At 40.9% G+C, this 22683-nt stretch overlaps 1 protein-coding gene and 1 long non-coding RNA gene across 13 annotated transcripts in view; one reads left to right on the forward strand and one right to left on the reverse strand.

The window, feature by feature from the left end:
- PRKAR2B (protein kinase cAMP-dependent type II regulatory subunit beta) overlaps nt 1–13261 on the reverse strand; it is a 103824-nt gene extending 90563 nt beyond the window's left edge. The window contains exon 1 of one of the 3 annotated variants that reach the window (XM_047094814.1): nt 12848–13258. In XM_047094814.1, the coding sequence (XP_046950770.1) occupies nt 12848–13157 (310 nt within the window). In that variant the 5' untranslated portion in view covers nt 13158–13258. Of the gene's footprint in view, nt 1–12847 lie in introns of all 3 variants that reach the window. The other 2 variants (XM_047094813.1, XM_047094812.1) reach the window with 2 other exon arrangements.
- Nucleotides 13262–13605: 344 nt separating this feature from the next.
- Nucleotides 13606–22683, forward strand: part of LOC124524501 (uncharacterized) — a 305188-nt gene continuing 296110 nt past the window's right edge. For 9 of the 10 annotated variants that reach the window (XR_006965260.1, XR_006965258.1, XR_006965256.1 and 6 more), the window contains exon 1: nt 13606–13834. This is a non-coding gene — a long non-coding RNA (uncharacterized LOC124524501). The remainder of the gene's footprint in view (nt 13835–22683) is intronic. The other variant, XR_006965253.1, reaches the window with a different exon arrangement.

Raw genomic sequence — 22683 nt, forward strand, 5'->3', positions numbered from 1 at the left:
ACACTGAAATGCCTTTGGGATTCTTTTTAAGGGATTACAAGGAAATTATTTTAAGGACTTATTATGAATCAAAAGTCCTAATATTGCCTTATCGATAAACTGTCATTAGTGACAGTCTACTAGGAAATCAAAGACCTGTGAACAATGCCACGTATCCAAAAAGACGGTCTTTTTTTTTTCCTCCTAAAAATATATTAAGCTAGCAATGTGCAATGGAGCAAGTATAGAATTATGGGTTTTCAGAATAAAACTGCATTTTAATGGAAAACTTAGGAAGGCAGAAATTTGTCCCACCGTGAGCTTACTTTCATAAATATTATGACATGAGGAAATGGCAACAAGCTGTCAATTTAATGTAACTATTTTTTCCCAATTAATTTATATTTTAGGCACATATTCATATTTTTACTACAGGCATCTGCCTCATTTAAATCAACTATTTTCAATACTTTTACCTACATTTTCCTAAGATGTTTTAAAATGACTTGTGAAAACTTAAATGAAACTATAAACTTGGGAGAAGTTTACACAAATTTATTTATTCTACCAGTTAAACACGGATTCTCAAGGGAGGAGATGGTGTGAAAATAAAGCAAAGCTTTATGCCATTGCTTTTTTTTTTTTTTTTTTTAGATCGGACTATTTACCTTACATGTCAAATAGAATTAAAGTGCTTGAGATTTAAAGGAGCATGGGGGGGCGCCTGGGTGGTGCAGTCGGTTAAGCGTCCGACTTCAGCCAGGTCACGATCTCGCGGTCCGTGAGTTCGAGCCCCGCGTCAGGCTCTGGGCTGATGGCTCAGAGCCTGGAGCCTGTTTCCGATTCTGTGTCTCCCTCTCTCTCTGCCCCTCCCCCGTTCATGCTCTGTCTCTCTCTGTCCCAAAAAAAATAAATAAACGTTGAAAAAAAAAATTTTTTTTAAAAATAAAAAAAAAAAATAAAGGAGCATGGGGTTTTTAAAGTCTGAAACACTTCGCTAAACGATCTAAAGCCTTTACTTTTATATTTTTCACTAATAACTTTTTTCTAAAAGTACTATTACTATACTGCTTTGAAAGCAATCTCTAGTTTCTCACATTTCCAATCAAACTTCATTTTTAAAACTGTCCTGTTCTCACCGACTTCTAAATGTCGCCTGTTCTTTCTGTCACTCTCCCTCCAACAAACGTGCATGTAATACTTTACTGTATGCCAAACACTGTTAACTCATTCGGTTCTTACAACAACCCTCTCTGGTGAGTACTATCGTTACTCCCATTTCATAGATGAGAAAACTGAGTCACAGATGGCAAAGGAACTTGCTCAAGGTGCCAAAAGTTATTAATGGCAGAGCCAGCCATTTGGATTCAAATCCAAACCCCATGACAAAGTAAGTCATGTTTTTTGTTTAATTTCCGTTGTTTCTGATTTTTCATGTCACTAAGTTTTCAGCAACTAAAAGCAATCTGTTTTCCATAAACTACTGGATTTAAGAAATGTGAGAGGTGCCTGGGTGGCTCAGTTGGTTAAGCATCTGACAGCTCAGGCTCAAGTCATGATCTCGCAGTTCGTGGGTTCGAGCCCTGCGTCGGGCTCTGTGCTGACAGCTCAGAGCCTGGAGCCTGCTTCAGATTCTGTGTCTCCCTCTCTCTCTGCCCCTCCTCCACTGGTGCTCGGTCTCTGTGTTTCTCTTTCAAAAATAAACATTAAAAAAAAAAGAAAAGATGGGGCGCCTGGGTGGCGCAGTCGGTTAAGTGTCCGACTTCAGCCAGGTCACGATCTCGCGGTCCGTGAGTTGGAGCCCCGCGTCAGGCTCTGGGCTGATGGCTCGGAGCCTGGAGCCTGTTTCCGATTCTGTGTCTCCCTCTCTCTCTGCCCCTCCCCCGTTCATGCTCTGTCTCTCTCTGTCCCAAAAATAAATAAACGTTGAAAAAAAAAATTAAAAAAAAAATCACCTTTAAAAAAAAAAAAAGAAAAGAAATGTGAGGCAAAGCAAAGGGGGCTCTCCTGACCATGTTTATTACATTAGTGGAGGGGGAAAAGTGACAAGGTAGTGCAGGCAATAACTGAGGCAGAAAATAAACATTTTAAGACAAAATTATTTGGAGGCGCCTAAAGAACAAGTAAGTGGAGGTGGCTGGTAAGCAGGCTGGCAGACACGTCAATCTGAATCTCAAAGAAAGGGAATGGGTGTGCTGGTGCCTGAGGAAAAGCTGGAGGGCAAAGGAGCTTTGGGGGTAGGCAAGATTCAGGCTTGAAGGAGGAATGATGAGGAAGGGGGGAGAGATAAGAAAAGAACAAAGCAGGTTCAGGGCCACAGACTAGTTTCGGATTTGGCATGGAGCTCCTGTAAGCAGAAGCAGTGACACAGAAGTCTGGGTGGGTCCGAATGTGTCCTCAATTAGAAAGCTATTAGAAGTCCTTACCGGCAAGAAAAGCCTGTATGCGTGTGCTCTCTGCATTTTGCAGAGTGACCAAATATCAGCCTGAAAGAATATGGCCTCATCTTTAAATGAAGTCAAAACCTTCATAGCTGCAGACAGGCTATGAAATGAAAACATTTTAAAGTGCATTAATGTAAAGGATTATTAGGAGACTATCTTAGGGGTGCCTGAGTGGTTTAGTCTGTTAAGCCTCCAACTCTTAGTTTTGGTTCAGGTCATGATCTCACAGTTACTGAGTCTGAGCCTTACATTGGGCCTGCTTGAGTTGGGAGCCTCTTTCCCTCTCTCTCTGCCCTCCCCCCTCCCCCAAATAAACTTTAAAAAAAAATAAAGAAGGCTATTTAAAAAAATATTTTTTTTAATGTTTATTTACTTTTGAGAGAGAGAGAGCGAGTGGGGGAGGTGCAGAGAGAAGGAGACAAAGAATCCGAAACAGGCTCCAGGCTCTAAGCTGTCAGCACAGAGCCGGGCACGGGGCTCGAACTCAAGGACCGCAAGATCATGACCTGAGCTAAAGTCGGACGCTTAACCAACCAACAGAGCCACCCAGGTGCTCCAAAAGAAGACGATTTTAAATGTTTACATGCCTTAAGAAAGTTTCAATCACATAAGAAGTACACATTTATGGACATTTACTATTCAAGTGAGGTTAATTTAAGATACACTGGAGCACCTACTATGGGCAGGAGAGCTTTGGGGAGAGAGAGCATATTTCTACATATTCCTGCCTGCCTGTGGCAAGGGCAGCTCACAACTGCAAAGCTTACTGAGATGCAAGGCATATTCATCTCCCATTCCGATAGCATTAATGTCAACCAGGGAATCTTACACTTGCAAAGATTATTTGTGGGGTGAAATGTAAGTTAACCTCTGGAGAAAGGGTGGGATTTGGCAGAAAGTTAAGGAAAGAGGACTGGGCACTAAGAACCAAGAAAATAACTCAGAGAATACTTGACTATATCAGTTTTGTGCTGTATCGTATGCCTCTAAAGGTTGTGGTGGTGTTTTTCTTTTCTTTATTTATTTTGGGAGTGGAGGTGCAAGCGAGCGAGGGGCAGAGAGAAAGAGAATCTCACAAGGGGCAGAGAGAGAGAGAGAGAGAGAGAGAGAGAAGCGGGCTTCACCTGAAGCAGGGCTCACGTTTTTTTTTTTCTTTTTATCTGAAGCGGGGCTTGAACTCCCAAACCATGAGATCATGACCTGAGCCAAAGTCAGATGCTTAATGACAGACAGCCACCTAGGCACCCTGGTGTTTTGCTTTTAAAGGCTGTGTTTTATTTACTACTTACTGGACAGACACAAAAGAATTTCCTTTCTTTCATGTCTTTTTACAGTTAAAATTTATTTAATAGGTAATATAAGTATATCATAAACATTTTTTCAGTTACAAAAAAGGAGATATTGAAAAGTCTCTCTCCTGACCAACTGTCATCTCCAGAGATTTCCCTCCTGAGATACTCTTTGAAACTGCATTTCTTTAAACTGTTTAAACTTTGATTTTCTTTTAGTTCTGACACGTCCATGATTTAGTGATGCTGAACTAAAGACCTATAATAGAATGCTTCTCTTTGTCACATCCCCAAAATTTGCACAAAGAATGCAAGTACTCTACAATCTATGTTGGACTTCAAGAGGCAGACAGGACTACAAGTTAGAAGAAAAAAAAAAAAAGCCTGGATCTTATTTCCTCCTCATAAGATAGGATTTTCTTCTCTATTTTACCACACTTCCGTTGAGTCAAACAATTAACTTACCTAATGAATGTCTATTAAAATACACACACACACAAACACACAAACACACACACACACAAGCCCCTACTACCTACAGGTCCTTTATAATGTAGGAGCTTAAATCAGGAAAGCAAAGTTCATCACAGCCACCTTATACATTAACAGACTATATCAAGTTAAGTTTTGGTCTCCAAAATGGTTCACGCACACCAAGAAGAACATAAGGCAATCCTTCAGCTTAAAGAAAAAAAAATAGGACTTGTTTACAATTAGTTTTTACTTCTCCCTTTCAAAGTTTATATCGTAGGGTGATTTGTCATGTATAAAATAAGTTAATATGTTGGTATCTGCATAGCATTTATAAAGGCATATGTTGGGAGTTCATACTCAAATACATTCTCCTAGTGATGGTATATAATAAAGAAGTTTTAAGAATTAGGGGGCGCCTGGGTGGCTTAGCCGGTTGGGTGTCCAACTTGGGCTCAGGTCACGATCTCACGGTTCTTGGGTTGGAGACCCACAATGGGCTCTGTGCTGACAGCTCGAAGCCTGGAGCCTGCTTCAGATCCTGTGTCCCCTCTCTCTCTGCTCCTCCCCTGCTTGCACTCTGTCTCTTGCTCTCTCAAAAATGAATAAAAAACATTAATAAAAAAATAGTTTTGAGAATTAAATAGCTCAGTATATTAGGTGTTCATTTCTAAAAGTAAATATTTTGTCAAGTTTGTAAAAGTATATGAAGTGCTAATTTTAATGGGATACACAGAGAAAACAACTGTAAAAGGGACAGATCAACACTTGGCCAGACTATATATTTCTAGAGTTAAAAGTAGATAGCTTATTTTTTGGTATGTGGTTCTTTTCAACCATATTCCTGCTATCAGAGTTATTGAAAATTAGGTGTACCATGGTTAAGGAGATGGGCTCTGAACTCACAATGTCAAGTTCAAATCCTGACTCCATCACTTACTTTGGAGAGGCCTAAATGGCACATGGATAAATGGCCTTGCTGTCTGGCACTTCAGCAGCCAAAAATGTTAACAATTATAATTAAACAAAAAGAGCATCATTTAACAAACATTAGCTTTAGTAATTGAAATGAAACAGCTGAGTCACTTTTTAATTCAGCATAACTTTTTGGAAAGATGTTTTTTGGGCTCAACTGAAATGTATCTAAACAAATGGAAGCTTTTACCTTCTTTTTTATCAAAAAACAAAAACAAAAACAAAAACAAAAAGCCTCAATATCACTCCCATGAGCTATTTTGTCTTGGAACAGCTAATGTAAGTTAAACAATGTCAGTCCCTAGCCAAACAGATATGGGAATAACTGTATACAGTATATCTTCTTGGCTTCATTTTTATGTGGAACATGTGTTTATATTTTGACCTTTTGTCTTTTTTTTTTTTTAATGCAGAACCATTTTTAAACATCAGCAACTGGAATGATTTTTTTTTTAAGTTTCCAAACATATTAAGTTACACATGGCAATGCCTATTGCTGAAACATTCATAAATGTTACACCAACTGTGTTTACAGTTCCGATTTTTTTTAGATTGTTTTGTTTTCATATAAGCCATGACCTGAAAAATTTAGCTCAAATTCTTTCCACAAAATAATTACATAATGGAACAGTCTGAGTCATTTTGAATTTCCGAAACACAAAACTCGCTCCCATAAGATAAAGACAGTGATGAGTATCATAGTGGGGTTTTTATGACTAACTCTACCATAACTAAAAGGTATTGATAAGACTGGAAGGACTATAAGAACATGGTGATTAGAATCCATCCAACTGAGAAAAGTCACTGCACTCTTTTTTATTTCCCATTGCCTATCCTTAAGCAATTGACATAAAAATAAAGTCTAAAAGTAATTTCACTGCAGTGAAAAAAAAATCAAAGAACAAAAAATTTGGTAATTCTGAAGACAAAAGTACAAAAATACTTCTCTTTAGCCTTGCCTCTTAAACCTTATCTATCACCTTGATGGAAGAAAGAATTTATAACATGTAAGTTAATATAAATAGCACATAAAATGTAAGGAATAGTTCTATGAAAAAGAAGACCAAAATCAATCAAACTGGGGTTAAGGAAATTATTACGCTGTCGGTGCAGAGCCTGACGCGGGGCTCAAACTCCTGAACTGTGACTTGATGACCTGAACCAAAGTAGGATGCTTAACTGACTGAGCCACCCATGAGCCCCCACAAATGGATTGTTTCTTCAGAAGTCCAGAGATGGTCAACTTAAGAGAATAATCATTTCTTTTTTAAGACAAAAAAAAAAAAAAAAAAAAGGAAGGAGTTGGCACTCAATCGATATTCCTACAGTGAGTAAATGAGAGAATGAGTACAGCATCCTACCTTCCAATTTGCATACGTTCCTTCTCCTAACAGGTCACCCCAGGTCCCAGCCCCTTTCTGGTATCAAATGACTGTGGACACCACTCAGGCTCTGTGGTCAGGCACTCAATCTCCTTCACTGAACCCCAACCTCTACCAAAGGCCTTCTTTAACTGCTAGTACTCCCATTACATGACTTTCTAAATGGATCACAAAGAAGCCTCCCACTGAGGAATTCAAAGGTCTCTTGTCAGTATTTACACAGTTGAAAAAGAAACACATTTGGTTTTCTTGAGGCAGCCAGGAACAAAATCTTGACAGCTGGAAATTTACTGGAACCCACAGGGCTGGGATTTGCAACTATATTTCAAGGGATTTGCAACTATATTTCAATAATAATAACCATTTAATATTTACTCCATCCTACCAAGACCCAGCACATCCCTATGTGCAACCTCAAATGGGAAAGCTTAGAACTCTCTTATGTTAAATAATGGTTGACCAGTTGGATTTTTAAGACATGCAGACAAATTAAAGTATTCTTCAATTTTTGTTCTGGTGTTTTCCTTTTGTGCTCTCTTCAGACAAAGTACAAATTAGTCAAAGAACCTTACACAAATCCCAACTGATTTTACTCTGCTCTTTCTCCCTCCCTCCCACCCTCCCTTTTCCCTGAGCCTAAAGTAACAGATGGGTAAGAGTTTGAGAAAAGACACTATTTCAAGTACTTTGATTTCCCAATTTCAATCCCCAAAGCATTCCCTTATTACTACTATTAAAATGAATAATGTTTTACCTGTTCTACTCTAAAAATCACCATCTAAACTCAAAATATTTTTAAATTTTAAATCTTCTCTATTATTGTTTTATGCTCATAACTAAAATAATGGCATAAATATTTTAGCCATTGTCATGAATGATGTAATTTCCATTTCAGGAGGATTTAAAGCTACCATACAAATTTAAAACTTACCATGTAAATTTCTAATAGCCAAAGGCAATAAAGTCTCATTAATTTAAAAGTCTGGAGCTCTTAGCTACAAATGATGAGTTGAAAGGATGTGGGTTTTATTACTGCGCAACATAACTTCACATTAAATCCCAAGTGGAACTGCCACGTAAGCTCATTTCCTACTTCATTTCTCTAAAAAGTGTAAACACTAGATTCATTTCCACAAAATACAATGAAATTGCTATTCTGCAAGAAGTTTACACTCCTGTAAGATTTCATGTTAATGAGGTCATTTGTCTTACATGGAAAACAATGCTTGCTATGTGCACTGTCCTGAGGGACCCTTATAAATATTAATCCATTTATCCTCTAACAACCTTATGAGGTGAGTACTACTACTGTGATTATATGTCAGTATGCTTAGCACAGGGCTTCAGATGTGAAAGAAAGTAAGTGTTGTCTGACTTTCATGAACATTTTCAAACGAATTAAATGTATTGAAGAGGTTGATGAAGAACTAACAATTGGCTGCTTTGTCTCATAATCATCTCTAGCGGCCACAGAGAGCAAGCTCTAAATAAGGACACAGAGATAAAAGTGAGCCTAATACATCAGCCAAAGCAACAATTCATTAAACCTATGATTACTCTCTACATGTTCCCACTGTCAATTAGGCCAAGAAGTCAATAGGTGGAAGTGTTTTTTTTTACTCCCAGGATGAGCATGGTGAAGAACACTTTCACAGAAGGTTCTTAGGAAGCCCATACATGTATGTACAAATTTGTTCTCTTAATCTCATCCCACCACTACGAGCTCCAATATTTTCTGTGATTTTAAGGATCTCTAATAAATTCCCCATATTCCCCTTAAATTGTAAAAAAAAATCATAGGTAGATACGATTCTCCAATAAAGATTTGACATAGGCCAGAGTTAAGAGGATTAAGTCATAGTTTTTACATGGTGAATTTCTATTTATATATCTTGACATGCTTGCTTTATAAGATATTCTATATTTTTGGCTTGTGTACCCACTTTGAACTCTAGATTTTTCTTCTAAAATATGGAAAATTAGTCCTCTATATTTTGTATACAGTTTATTTTTTTTCCAGCTTGATCTTCATGTACCCATGAGTAATTTAATTTTCTTCTGACCACTTGTCAATTTATAGGGATAATGTGGAATTTTATTTACTTCATTTTATAATTTCAGCAACTTCACTGAAGAAATTATTGAGCAACATAAGACCTCACAGTGATGCCTACGTGAAACCATTGATTATCATAGATTCTACTCCAAGCTGGTACTGATCCAACTCTTTGGCCTACTGTAAACCCTTTTAATATATTCTAAGCCTGGGGATACTACCCTTTCAGAAGCAACATGTCATGCTTGAGGTGCTTTCTGTAGCATGGGGAAGAGGGAGGCAGTCTCCATCATAGCTTCTTTAAGGACTTAAGACTTCCCTGGAAGGGTTATTGCCATATGCCATTATCATTCTAACACCTGAAGGTTGCCCTTTTATCCAGAATTGAAAGCAAAATGAAAGTAACACAAGTAATAAAATTAAAAAAACAGGATGGGAATGGGAGAGCTACCAGCAGAGAAAGGGATCCCTCAGATCCCCAGGAAAGAAGACCACCTTCACCCATCTGACCATTTGGCCTACTGCTATCAACGACCAGGCTACCAGACTCTGACTCACTTCTTTGTTTCCACCACCACACTGAGATCAAAGTCTATGTTTGATCCCTACCTGAGCCAAATGGGAAGCCACCTCACTGTCAAAAATGTGTCCAACCTCTCATAAATATCATCACTTGTCCTAAAGGGATTCATGAGAGTGGGTATGAACCAATCCATGCAAATTCATCACCATTACTGGAAAAATAACCAGGAAAACCTGATCCGTGAGTCAGTCCATTGTACAAATTTCATTTAGGAAGAACTCTCTGATGGTCTTGGGGCAGATAGATGTTGAGTAAGAAACCAGGCTCTGCCACTTAACTAGTTCCATGTGTAATCTTGGACACGTTCATTTATCAGAGCCTTATAGATAAAACACATCAAGGGTCTCAAGTAGAATCTGACACAAAAGGGATGTTCACGTGATGTTGGCCCCAGCTCCTCTTAACTTTTAACCTGGGAGTTAAGAGAAGGATGGAGCCAGGTCCACCAGTGTTTCAATCCTGGTTCTGCAACACATTAGCTGTGAAACACTGGGCAAGTGGCGGACTCATCTTTCTCATAAAGCTGGGATAATGCATCAAAGTATTCAGATAATGCCTGGCACACAGCAAATGCCAATAAGCGGTAGCTACTTCTGTAAATGTTAGTCAGACAAAGACATTATTATCATCGCTATCTGTCGATCAGTGTTTCTCACAGTGTGGTCAGGGAACTATGGATATAAGAATGACCCAGACGGTCTGTTTAAGGGGCGCCTGGGTGGCGCAGTCGGTTAAGTGTCCGACTTCAGCCAGGTCACGATCTCGCGGTCCGTGAGTTCGAGCCCCGCGTCGGGCTCTGGGCTGATGGCTCGGAGCCTGGAGCCTGTTTCCGATTCTGTGTCTCCCTCTCTCTCTGCCCCTCCCCCGTTCATGCTCTGTCTCTCTCTGTCCCAAAAATAAATAAACGTTGAAAAAAAAATTTAAAAAAAAATAAAAATAAATAAAAAAAAAAAAAAAAAGATACCAACCTATTCAAAAGCTCTCCTAGAGTAGTGCCAGGTAATATTCATTTCTGAATCAAACTTCCTTGAGATGTATACTAAAATTTAAGAATGAGCGACCCAGTTGGTCTTGTGCTGGGTCACAGTAAATTAAGACTCGCCAGCTAGTACTTATTCTTTACTATGCCAGGAGAATTGCCCGGTACCTGATGTTTTATATTTTGGAAATTCTTTGGAACTAAACATTAAACTGATAGGCTCATTCCTGTTATTTTTTCTTCCCCCCAATGGTACTATTTTGACTTTTTCCCCCACTCCAGCCAGGGGAAGGCAAACTATGGCCTTGGTCTGTGGCCAATTTTCTACAACCCCAACAACCAGAGCAGATGTGTGTTTAAAATGTTGTTGAAAGAAAGAAAGAAAAAGAAAGAAAGAAAGAAAGAAAGAAAGAAAGAAAGAAAGAAAGAAAGAAAGAAAGAAAAGAAAGAAAAACATATTCAATGGAGACATTGTGTTGCTCAGGGCGTCTAAAATATTTACCGTCTAGCCCTTTACAAAAAGGTTTGTGAACACCTGGTAGTCTATATATATTTCTTTTAACTGCAGATCTCACACAATTTACATGCTTAAAAAATAGTAACAATAAGGGAGAATTAATTAAAATAGAAGATATTCTAGTAGATATATTCTAGTGCACCTAATAGAGGCAAGTACCACTGCCAAAGTTTTTGTTATACACGTATGCGTGTGTTTATCAGATAATGATCAAATTGAATTTGGCTGTAGTCAAAAAGTAATTTTAAAGTCCTTGAGGGCAGGGGTGGGAAATAAATAGTGCAATTGGCTAACGAGCATTCATTAAAACTCAGAGTAATTTTTACAATAAAGGTGCCTTGGAGAACATAAAAAATCATATAAAATGATCCCTGCTGCTTAGAAGTTAATGGCTTATTCATTACAAAATGGTAATAAAATCGGTTTTGTGTACCATATACACTGTTATAAGGAGAAAATGGAATAATCAATGCAAAGTATTTCAAAAGTATCATACTAGAAAATATTTTAGTTATATTAATATATCATCTCAAACATATGCAGGTTTTTTTCTTACCACCTCCTTAATTCCTAGTTTCCTCCAATCTGGGAAACGAGTCTTTTTTTTTTTTCCTTTGTGTGTGTGCATGTGTTATGTATGTGTTTGCATGCATGTGTCAGGAGAATAAAAGAAAATGCTTCTGCCCTTTCTGTGTCATCCATTATTGGCTTCTTCTCAATTTAAAATATGCTTTCTTTTACCTTTCTCTTGTTTCTAGCAAGAAAAGCACTTGATTAAATTCTTATGCAAAAAGAACAATAAAGACTATGATCATCTTATCCCTAGCAATACTACAAAGTCCAAAATTAAAATTGTTAAGGTAACAATTTTTCTTCTTCTCTTCATAGGACACGAATTTCCAGGGTATTTGTGATTGTTTCAGGCCAGCTAAAAATACATTAATTTTATAACACATTTGGACAAATTTGCAAAGGAAAGAAACACCTTCCTAGGAACATACTCCAGGAAATAACACTTTAAAAGGTTTTCATTCTACAGAATACACTGCAGACACACAAACCACAAGCAGTGTAAATAAATACACACTGGTGCAATGCTGAAATGCACGTATGTCTTACACCACAAAGAGAAAACCCTGCCACACCACGGTATTTCAGCTTGGGATGCCATAAAGACGGGATTTAGGCATGCAGTGTAAATACAGGAGGCTGTAAATGTGTGTGTGTGTGTCTGTGTGTGTTAGGGAAAGAGGGTTGTAAGCAGAAGGGGTGGGACTTGTCAGGAGCAGCTATTTGAGAAAATTCCTTTTTCTTTCCCATTCATTCTTTCCAGCTTGTGTCTGGCACAGTCCTTACAATTACTCACTGGCTTTTCATTCTAAAGACAACCAACAAGCTTTCAGAACTTCCTACAGTGTTTTTCACATACTTTGTTTTTTTAAAAGGCACCAAATCATTGAATATTTGTTTTAAATAAAAAGTAAACCATTAGCCCGGTTCCTCATTCCAAAGACCCCATGAGTTGCCGGCTAAACAGGATCCTTTGTTGTGTGTCCAAAAATAACACAACGCGGTATTGGTAAATTGGGAAACAACAGATCACTCCGTTTCCAAGAATGCCAAAGTTATTACCATAAATTTCGATCTGCCCCAGTGAGTCCAATTCCATGCTCCTTTCAGGGAACATGCGGTCCCAAAGGCAGCAAAGCCAATCCAATTGAATACCCCTCGCCTTTTCTCTTTGGACACCCCATTAATAAATATAAGGGCTGCAAGAGGATGCCAAGTGGGCCGGTTTCCTCTACGCACAATGGTATCCGTACAGCGAAATCTCTCCAACCACAGTGAAAGTTGTCTTTCAGATGCCCACCCCACACCGGCCGTCCAGTGCCAGAGAGCCCAGGACGAGAGGGGGCAGCTGGGCAGAGAGCCGTCACCTTTCAGCTCCCCACCTCCCCACCCTCCCCACGAGGGGGAGGGCACGACACGAAAGCAGAGTAGGAAGGTGGGCGAGTGGGAGAGACAGAAATGGATGCTGAGGGGGTGGGCGAAATGGAAGGTAGGTTAGGTGGAGAACGCGGGGAGAGGCGGGTGGGCAGAGCTGCGGGATTCTAGAGCAGAGTCGGGGAACGGCGCGGGCGAGCGGGGGCGCGCAGGGGGTCGGGTCCTCACCGTTGAACGCCCCGGTGTCCGCGGCCTCCTCCTCCTCCTCCTCCTCCCCGTTCTCGGAGTCGGTGTGCATGGGCTCCTCCGCGAAGTTGACCCCCTTGCTGGGGGTACCGCCCCCGGCGGCGGCGCCCGCGTCCCCCCAGGTCCTGCCCTCATGGCCGAAGCGCCCGGCGCCTTTGCGCTCGTTCTCCTGCTGCAGGCGCGTGAAGTGCTGCAGCGCGAACTCCAGCAGGTCCGCGGGCTGGTGCCTCAGCACCTCCACCGTGAAGCCTTGCAGCAGCTCCGTCAGTCCCGCGGGGATCTCGATGCTCATCCTGCCTGCCGGGCGGCGGGCGCCTGGGCGCCGCCCTCGCCGCCTCCCCGGACCGGCCTGCGGCCCCGCGGCCGCCGAGAGAGCGCGGACGGCACTAGCGGCGCTACCCGCTGCGAGCGCGGCGCTCTGGGCCCCGGCGGCCCGGCTGGCCCGGCCCGCGGCTCCCGGCGCGCGGTTGCTCCGTCCGGCGGCGGCGGCTGAGCGAGCGCGGCCCCGGGAGGGCTGGCAGCATCTCCGGCTCCTCCCGCTCCCGCCGCCGCTGCTCCTCTCCCCCCAACCCGGGCCGCCCCGCCCCCGCCGCGCCCGCGCCCGCGCCCGCGCCCGCGCCCGCGCCGCGCCGCGCCGCGCGGGAGGGGGCGTCGGAGCGCGCCCACGTGACCCCCGGAAACCATGGCAACCTCAGCCGGCGGGTGCTGCGCACCGCCGCTGGGAAGGTTGCGGTGCGGAAGACGCCGGCTGGCGGCGGCGAGTTGGTGGGGCGACGCTGCTGGGCGCGCGCTGGGCGCGGACTCCTGTCAGCACGGCCGCAGGTGGCCCCCGGCGTGCACCTCGCCGTCCACCTGTCCTCTCTCCGGTGCGGACGGGCCTCTCGGCCGAATTCCACAAGTCCTTCAGCACCAGGAACCGCGCAGAGCTGCTGCCACGCGAATTGCCCCGAAACTTCAGCCTCCACCTCGGTAGCGGCATTTTATTTTCCTCCGGGAATCTAGTTGCATTAATAAGTGTTGGCAGTGTCTTTTGCTTTAAAGTCATATGTGCTACTGGTTGTCTTTTGGACGAAGAAATAATACCCCATCCTTGTGACACCTTTCTTTCTCTTTTGCTGCATTTTATCCAGCCTTCCTCCATACATCCTGTTTATGTTTTGTTTTACTGACAGTAGTAAATTGTCCACTAGATGCATTTACTACTATTTATGAAGACAAATGCACCATTCATTATGAGGCCCTTGTGAAAGTTAGTCGATGCCCTTCAAACAGGATAGTGAAACATTATGAGTAAAATGTCATGGTCAGGGCAGATAGTCCTAAAGAAAAAAAAAAAAAAAGCTTTGCTTGATGAGGCTCCTATTGTTTATTTTAAACCTTTCCCTTAACTTTGAGTGATTTTAATTATATCTCCAAAATAGGCTACTTGATATAAAGAGAAATAGAACTAGAAGCGTGTACATTTAAAGTAGAAGTCCTTGACTCTGAAATGAGGCTTAATTCTGCAAATGTTTACAATTTTGAATTATAAAAATGCTTTTTGCCAATTAAATGGTTTTTTTAAAAAGCATACTTCATTTTCTACAATGGCCATCATATTGTAAATAAAATATTTCAAGGGCAAATTCAGTTATTCTGATTTATCTTTCCACTCACAAAAAAAGAGTAAATACATGACTCAGAAAATTCGAAGTCTAGAAATCAAGATATAGCAAACTAGTTCCTTTTACAAAAATTCACCTTGATATGAACCCTTTGTTTATAAACCAACTTGTAAGCATTCATGAGTGAATGTATTTCTCTCTTTCTGTTCCTTATCTACCTCATAATAGCATGTTGTTTTTAAACATAGTAAAGTACTTCTAATTGTGTTGAGCATTTTAAGTGGTAAGCTTTTATAAAATACCATGATCCTCATAGAGGACAATATTAGTCAAACTCTTAACCATGTAAGCATTATATAAGCCATATATGCATTATCTTCCTAGATCCAATAATTAAGATGAATTTGCATCATCTGCCTTCACTTATGATGTTTTTATTAAGATTAGCATTGCTTGCAAGTGGCAGAAAATGCAAAATACAGTAGCTTAAGCAATATAGAAGCTTATTTCTCTATAATGTAAATGTAAGCAGTTCAGGGCTGGTATGGTGGTTCCATGAACTTCAGGTACCCAGGCTCCTTCTAGCTCATTGCTCTGTAATCCTCAGTTTCTGGTCTAAAATTAATGCTGTATCTCCAGTTATCTCATTCATATTTGAAAGAAAAGGCATTTCACTCCCTCCCCCACCTACACACACACACACACACACACACACACACACACACACACAGATACACGCATACCCCTCTACAAACGCTTCCAGTAAGTTGGATACACCAATTCCTCTTATACCCTCTTGGCCAGAGCTTAGTCAAGATGGCTACACCCATGGCATGATGGAATGCATTTTCCAAAGGTGACTCCAAAAATATCTCCAGTCCCTGTGCTCTTCTACAGTGTGACCTTGCCACTGCCCCATCAAGAGTTGAAGTCTTAATGCGGCTCTTCTTGAATCTGGATGGGGTTTTTACTGCTTTGAAAGAAGTCATCCCAGCATAACAGAAGTAGCTAGAAGTAGACAGACGCCCTGCCCAAATTCCCGAGCCACAGAATCTGGGAGTAGAATAAAAAGGTTGTTATTATAAAAAGGCTTAAACCTCTAAGTTTTGGGAGACTTTGTAGCACAGTAATAGGACTGAAACACGTAGCTATATGGAAAGCTTGGGAAGGTGAGCTTTATTTTGAGCAGTCATGTGCCAAGCAAACATTTGGAAACTGAGAACCAGTTCTGGGGACAATAACCAGCGGCTGCCACTGTGGATAACACTCTTTCCCCCAGGAATGACAGAAGGAAACAGCACTCCTTATCCATTTACAAGAACCCTATTTCAAAGTAGCATCCTACATTTTGTGTTTCAAAGTAGTTTTTGTTATGTTGGTTTTGGTTTGGTTTTTGTAGATTTACTATATGAGGCTTGGTAGATACCTCTGTCATCAACCACAATGCCAGGGTCATGTGGCTGTCATTTCTTTAGGGGTATAGAAATGATCCAGGCATGAAATGCATAATTGGATTAGATGACCTATATGGTCTCTCCCATTCTGGGATGTTCTACAATAGTATAATATTAAAAGAAGACATGTTGGATTTAAAACGTCTTTGCAAACAGCTCTCTGATCATTTTTATTTGCATCAATTTTTAAACCAGAAACCATGACCTGAAAAATTAAAGCTTGATCCTGGTAGTCCTATTATGTTAATTTTGTTCTCAGAACAAACGTTCACTTCTAAACTCTTATTCTGGCTTTTATTCCCTACCACATAACCGTTCGGGTAATATTCTGTGATTTCCTTTGCTTTCATTTTCAGAATATTTCCTTCTGAACCTTGGAGTGCAGTGATGGTGGCTTATGGGAACTATTTATCTTTGAATTCTTTAAAAGAACATCACTGAAATTGATTCTTTGGTGGTTGATTTACAAAGCAATTTTCACTAGTTTCTAAGAGCAGCAAAAGCAATTGCCAAAGAACTCTGAGAGTTCAGCATCGAAATGAAATGAGAATGCTACCAAATTTGTTTTCACACATGGAAAATTAAATAGATACCGGACAGAGACATCAATTTTTTTATATGGAGCTGCCAACACAAGACAACAGCCTAGACAAGCCATAGTTTGGGCAAGCTTTGCAATGGATAATCATAATTATGACCAATCAGACAGCATTTCTTACCCACAGTTAATATGTCTCTGATCATGCCTCATTGGTGCAAGAAATATATACCCACTCAAGACAAAAAGACCAACTGGAGGACACAGGGGCTGTGCTTACACAGAGCTCGCAGTAGCCATCACTCTCAGTTTTGTATACCTTTAGCAGTTCAGCACTGGCTGAACCACTTGGTTTGGTCTTGACCATCCAGCGGATTGGCTGGCCTTGAGTGAGAGGTTCTCTCCTGATTCAGTCAGTATGGCCAGTGGGGTGCAGGATAAGAAAGGGGTCGGGAAGTATAAATACATGGTGAGACCTGACTCTTCAGAAACAAAAAGTCCCAAACATAGGCACTGACAGTACAATAGGCAACCATCACAATTTACCTACTACCAGATGGCCACCTCATAGCCTGGAAATCTTATAAGGCTAAATAAAAGGATTGATCTTTACATGCAGCTTTGTACTCCCAGATTGTCAGATTCAGTAGGTCTGAAGTGGGGCCTGAGAGTTTGTATTTCTGTCAAAGTCCCAGGTGATGCATATGCTGCAGGTCTGGGGACCACACTTGGAGATCCACTATGCTAGATTCCCCAGCAGAGAGTTTATGCTCATACTGAGAAGACAATTCCCTGGAGAAACTTTTTTGCTTAACATCAAAGCATAAGTTTTTCTTTGGTTAAATGAGGACTTAATGCAACTTTATTATTGTGCTCTCCTTGAAGGAGTCTTTATACAGTTAAAGAGATTCTCAAAAGCAACAGAGAATATGTCCTTAAATGTTACATGTCATAAATAGAATATGGATTTCCTATTAAGGGCTAAGTCAGGCTCACAAGTTTATCTCTGCTTCCTGAAGCCCCACTGAAACCATGGCCAAAGGAATGGGGAAGATAAAAACAAAATTATAAACTCATAAGGACAAAAGAACAAGAGAAATATAATAAAAATTAAAAATAATACTAAACAATTTTAAATTATGTAGACTTAAAAAGTTAGGGGATTTTGACCTATACTATCACATAGATGAACCTTGAGGACCATGTGCTAAGTGAATTAAACCAGTCAAAAAAGACAAAACCTGTATAAATCCACTTAGATGCTAAGTCCCTAGTGTAGTCAGATCCATAGAAACAGAAAGTGGAATGGTGGCTGCTGGGAGCTGAGGGGAGGGGGAAGTGGGAAGCTGTTTAATGGGTGAAGAGTTTCAGTTTTGCAAGATGAAAAACGTCTGAGGTTGGTTGCACAAGAATGTGAGTAGACGTCACACTACTGAACTATAGACTAAAAAATGGTTAAGATGGGAAATTTGGTTACATGCATTTTAGAAATTAAAATTGTTTTAATTGCTTAATTTTTAAGAAAGGAATGGGAAAAGAAACAAGAGCAGATGAGAGTTGTCTACTGAAATTTTGGAACTAACTTAGCAAACTGGAGAATACTGGAACACAAGCTTGGGCGAGGGCTCAGGGAGAGGAAGCCAGTGAGAAGCGAGACAACATTCGTATCACAGAGCACAGAAGCTGGAGACACTGGGTGCCTTTGAAAGGGAATAAGGAGTGAGGACTCATGAAATGTTTGTAGAAGGAGCTGATAACACTGTCCACCCTCTGGCCCTCCCCTGCCCTATGTAGACCATCAACTGTGCTCCTTCATTCCAGCAGGAGGTAGAGGGCGTGACTTGAGGTCTGCACAGCTGACTGTGGGGATAAGATGCTGTACCAAGAAGGGGACTGATTCTAATTTGGTGATTCTGATTTTGATCAGTGGCCTCTTTCCCCCACTGGACTCCCAAAATTCTGAGAACTAAATGTACCTGCTAACAGGCAGGAAATCGGAGGATTCCTCTTTAGGCGACTGGCCAGCTCAGGAAGCAAGACCTACAGATGCTGACATTTGTGGGCCCAACTCTCTGTCTTTTCACCCCATTTTGAGGTCCACCAGTCAATACCCACCACCACCCCCCAGACCTCATAAACGTGAATTCAGGTAGGGATCATCAGGTTTCCAAAAAAAAACTTTTAAGTATGAAAGACTATAACCAAAATAAATGAACTAAAAAATAAGCTCAGAGAAGTAAAGACTGTGGTAAACAGAAGAAAAATCCTAAAACCATTGTAATATCCTCAGATATACAGTAAAAACAATAATAATTGTTAACATTTATTTGTCAGATACTATTCAGAACACTTTGTATCTGTCAACTCATTCAATGTTCAGGAGAACCCTATGATGTGTGTATATTATTACATTGCAGATGAATAAACCAAGACACAGAGAGACTAAGTAATTTGTTCAAGAGCACCCAACTTACAGATGGTACTGGGATAGGACCCCAGGCAGTCGGGCTCCATAGCCAATATTCCATATTTGAAAGGAATAAGAACTCCTAGAAATTAAAACCGTGAGAGCAAAAATGCAATCAAGATAATATGTTCAAAATTAAAGTGAGGGGATTTATCAGAAAATAAAAGAAAAATCTAGAAGATGAAAGAGAAAAATAAGAAAATTAGAGAATTGACTCAGGAAGTTCAACATCCAATAATAGTTCAAGAAAGAAATCAATGATAAATGGAGAAAATCGTTAAATCATACAGGAATTTTTCCCAGAATTGAAGGATGTGAATTTCTAGACCGGAGGGGCCCATGAGCAGGCCCATAGGACAATAAATAAAAACACTCTCACCAGGCCTATAGTACTGAAATTTAGGTATTTCAGAACAGTTATACATAAACAGAAGAGTATAAAAGCTCAGAATATCATCCAACTTCTTAACAGCAACATTGAAGGCTAGAACACAATGGAACAATACCTTCCAAGTGCTGAAGGAGTTATTTCCAACCCAGAATTCTGTATCCAGCAAATTAAAGATAGAATAAGGATATTTTCAGACATGTCAAGTTTTATGTAATACAGACTCCCATTACCCTTGATCAAGAATTCAAATAAGTTTTATGAAAACAAGGAAATAGCCTGATGAATAGGGATATAGAGGATCCAGTAAGGGGAAGGGAACCAACATAAGCCCCCAACTCCACATCAGCCAGCCTGCTTGCACCTATACTCACATACTCTACCTTCTGCCTATTGACTCAGACGTCCACGCTCTGTTTACCTGTGCTCCATCCTGTTCCCTGTGACCAACGCAAGGAAATTGCTTCTACAATTGCCACCACTCTCCTGAATCATCAATGTTTCCCTTTCAACTGAGCCTCTTAGTGGCAAACAGACTCTAGGAGACCCCTGACTCTCCCCACCCCTGTTAGTCAAGCCCTGTAGAATCCCCTCCCTTGAGTGTGAGTGGTCCTTGTTCCTTGTTCCTTCTAGCCAATAAAATATGGCAAGAGTGAAGGGATTTTGCAGATGAATTAAGGTCCCAAAGCAGTTGATTTTGAGTTAGTCAAGAAGTTTATCCAGGGCTTGATGTAATCAGCCAAAGACCCTGGAGAGAGAGAGAGAGAGTGGGGCCTCCCTGAGGGCAGAGAGTTTCCTTGCTGGCTTGAGGAAGTTCAGGAAGTAAACAGCCATGCTGAGGAAGCCCATGGGAGATGTTTTCTTCAGTTTACCATTGTTTCCTGCTGCTTCTCTTACCTCCCTGACCACATCTACTCATTCTTTTTTACTGGATATGCCTCATCCCTCCTGTTTCTAAATGTTGAAACCTCCCAATATCTCCCTTCTCCACCCTGACTCCACAGGTGACCTCATCAAGCCCATTGGCTTTAAATACCATTTATATGTGCATGATTCTCAAATGAATCATTCTAGCCTAACCTGTCTCTGAACTCAATACTTCTATGTCCAACTGCCTTGAGGGGTTTAAAAGATACCTGGGGTGTCTGAGTGGCTCAGCTGGGTAAGCGTCCAACTCTGGGTTTGGATTCCAGCTCAGGTCATGAACTCACTGGTTTGTGAGCTTGAGCCCTGTGTCAGGCTCTGCGCTGACAGTGTGGAGGCTGCTTGGGATTCTCTCTCTCTCTCTTTCTGCCCCTCCCCTGCACTCGCTCTCTCTCTCTCTCTCTCTCTCAAAATAAATAAACTTGAAAAAATAAAAATAAAGGAAAGTTACCCCAGCTCAGCGTATCCAATGCTGACATCCTTATTACTAGTTCTACTCTGTCAACAGCACCGAGAACAATGCCTAGAACATAGTGGGCAGTCAGTATTTATGGCGTCAAAAGAAGGAAGGAGGGGGAAAAGAAAGAAGTTGTGGCGGGAGAGCAATGCATGCGGAGGAAAGACTAAGGGAATTCTTAGGATTGTCGTGAACAAGGACCTGGGGGAGCAGCTATCCAGCAGGTCTGGAGATGAGCTGGGTCCAAATGAAGCAGGAAATCAAAGACATGCAGAAGGAAGTCCCCAAGGTAAGAGAAAGGCACTGATCAATTATCTCATGTGTTTGATTATATTGAGGAAAACACCACCTCTGGCAGAGAGTTTGGGAAATGAATACACAATAGTTTCAGAGAAAACCAGACAAAGAAAACAGCACAAATCACTCCAGGGATAACAGAAGGTTGAACAAGAAAGGAAATAAAATCAAAGAACACCAAGTGGCTCAGCCATGAGCAGGATTTATGTAGTCATAACAATGAAAACAATGAGAACTGATACAACCATAAAGTGTGGCCTGAACAAATTGGGCAGAAAAAGAGCAAGGGAACAATGTGTGTCTGTGTCTGCATCTGTGTTGTGGGAGCACGGACTAAATCCTGACATTCCATAACAGGAAGTCAACAGAAATGTCGAAATCAGAGAATCCAGAAATAGTAACGTATATATAAAACTTAGAAATATGTTACTAAATAGCGAAAGAAATCGCTTAAATAATCGAAAGTCATTGCTTCCAGTTAATGGAAATGATATATACACATATTTGTTAAAGACTCTGAATTTCTACAACAGGTATTAAGTTATCAGAGTCCCCGTGTTTCATGCAACTCTTCCTTTATTTCTGGCTTCAGAAATAAACCCATGGCTAAGATTTTCTAGTTAGAAGCCTGCATCTTCAAGTTCTATGAATTTTAGAAATCAGTTGTGCTTATGACAGTTGGCTACTTTTTACAGGAAGGACCCTCACAGTATTCGTTTGCTAAACATCCTATTTGTTGTCCCACTTAGTGGGATGTTTATGAAACTTTCTTTTATAATAATCTTGTTCTCCTTCAGTTATTTTCCGCTTCTCCTTGTTGTCTCTGTCCAATGTAGTTACTCCATTGTCACTTGTGAAATTCAAGAACCAAGGTTCCCAGGTGTAGAATTCTCTTGCTAATCTTCATCCCAATGGAATAGAATGTCCCATTTTTGCCTTCAATCCTTTTAGAGCTAATAGAGCTAATGGGTGCTTTCTTTGAAGAACAGTTTACCCTTTACCCTGCGTCAGGGTCATTGTATCATGTTTGTTGAACTGTATGGCTGAGTAAATTCTGTTTGGACTTCTTGCCAACAGAAACAAATTGCACATGTATCAAAGCAGAAAGGGGTATTGGGGTGTTTACATTTTATTTACCATTTTAAAGGTAGAGTGTCTACATTTCCAACTCTCTTTTACAGCACAGGTTCTAGAATTTGTAAAAATCGCATGTAAGTCAGGTCCAGGTAGCAAACATAGAGATAGGCAACATTCTTAGTAGACTCGGGGTCATGTAGATCTTGTTGTGCACAAATGTTTTTGTTCATGACCAGCCCTTGGTGTTGTCCCCCTGCAGATGACTCCAAAATGATTTATATTTTCAGTTCAGTCATCTCTCTTCACCGCCAAACCCACAGCTTCATTTGCCTGCTGCTCAAAGATTCTGCCTGGTGATGTTGCCAACACCTCAAATTCAATCACCAAACTTCTCAGAAACAGAAATTAAGCTCTTTCCCCTCAGTGTTGTTCTTCCCACTCTGTTCTCGGGTTCTGCAAATGGCATCATAACACCTTCTAGTCACTGACTTAGACGCAGAGCCACTGCTGACCTCTGCCTCTCACATTCCCAAGTGGATTCTTGTCAAATCCTGTTGATTCTATTTCCATGGTGACTTGCTGACATTTGTCCTCTCCCTGCCATTCCTAATG

Source organism: Lynx rufus, unplaced genomic scaffold (assembly GCF_022079265.1).
Source record: "Lynx rufus isolate CCGP_SWC_20201006 ecotype Redwood Valley unplaced genomic scaffold, mLynRuf1.p SCAF_4, whole genome shotgun sequence".
NCBI lineage: Eukaryota > Metazoa > Chordata > Mammalia > Carnivora > Felidae > Lynx > Lynx rufus.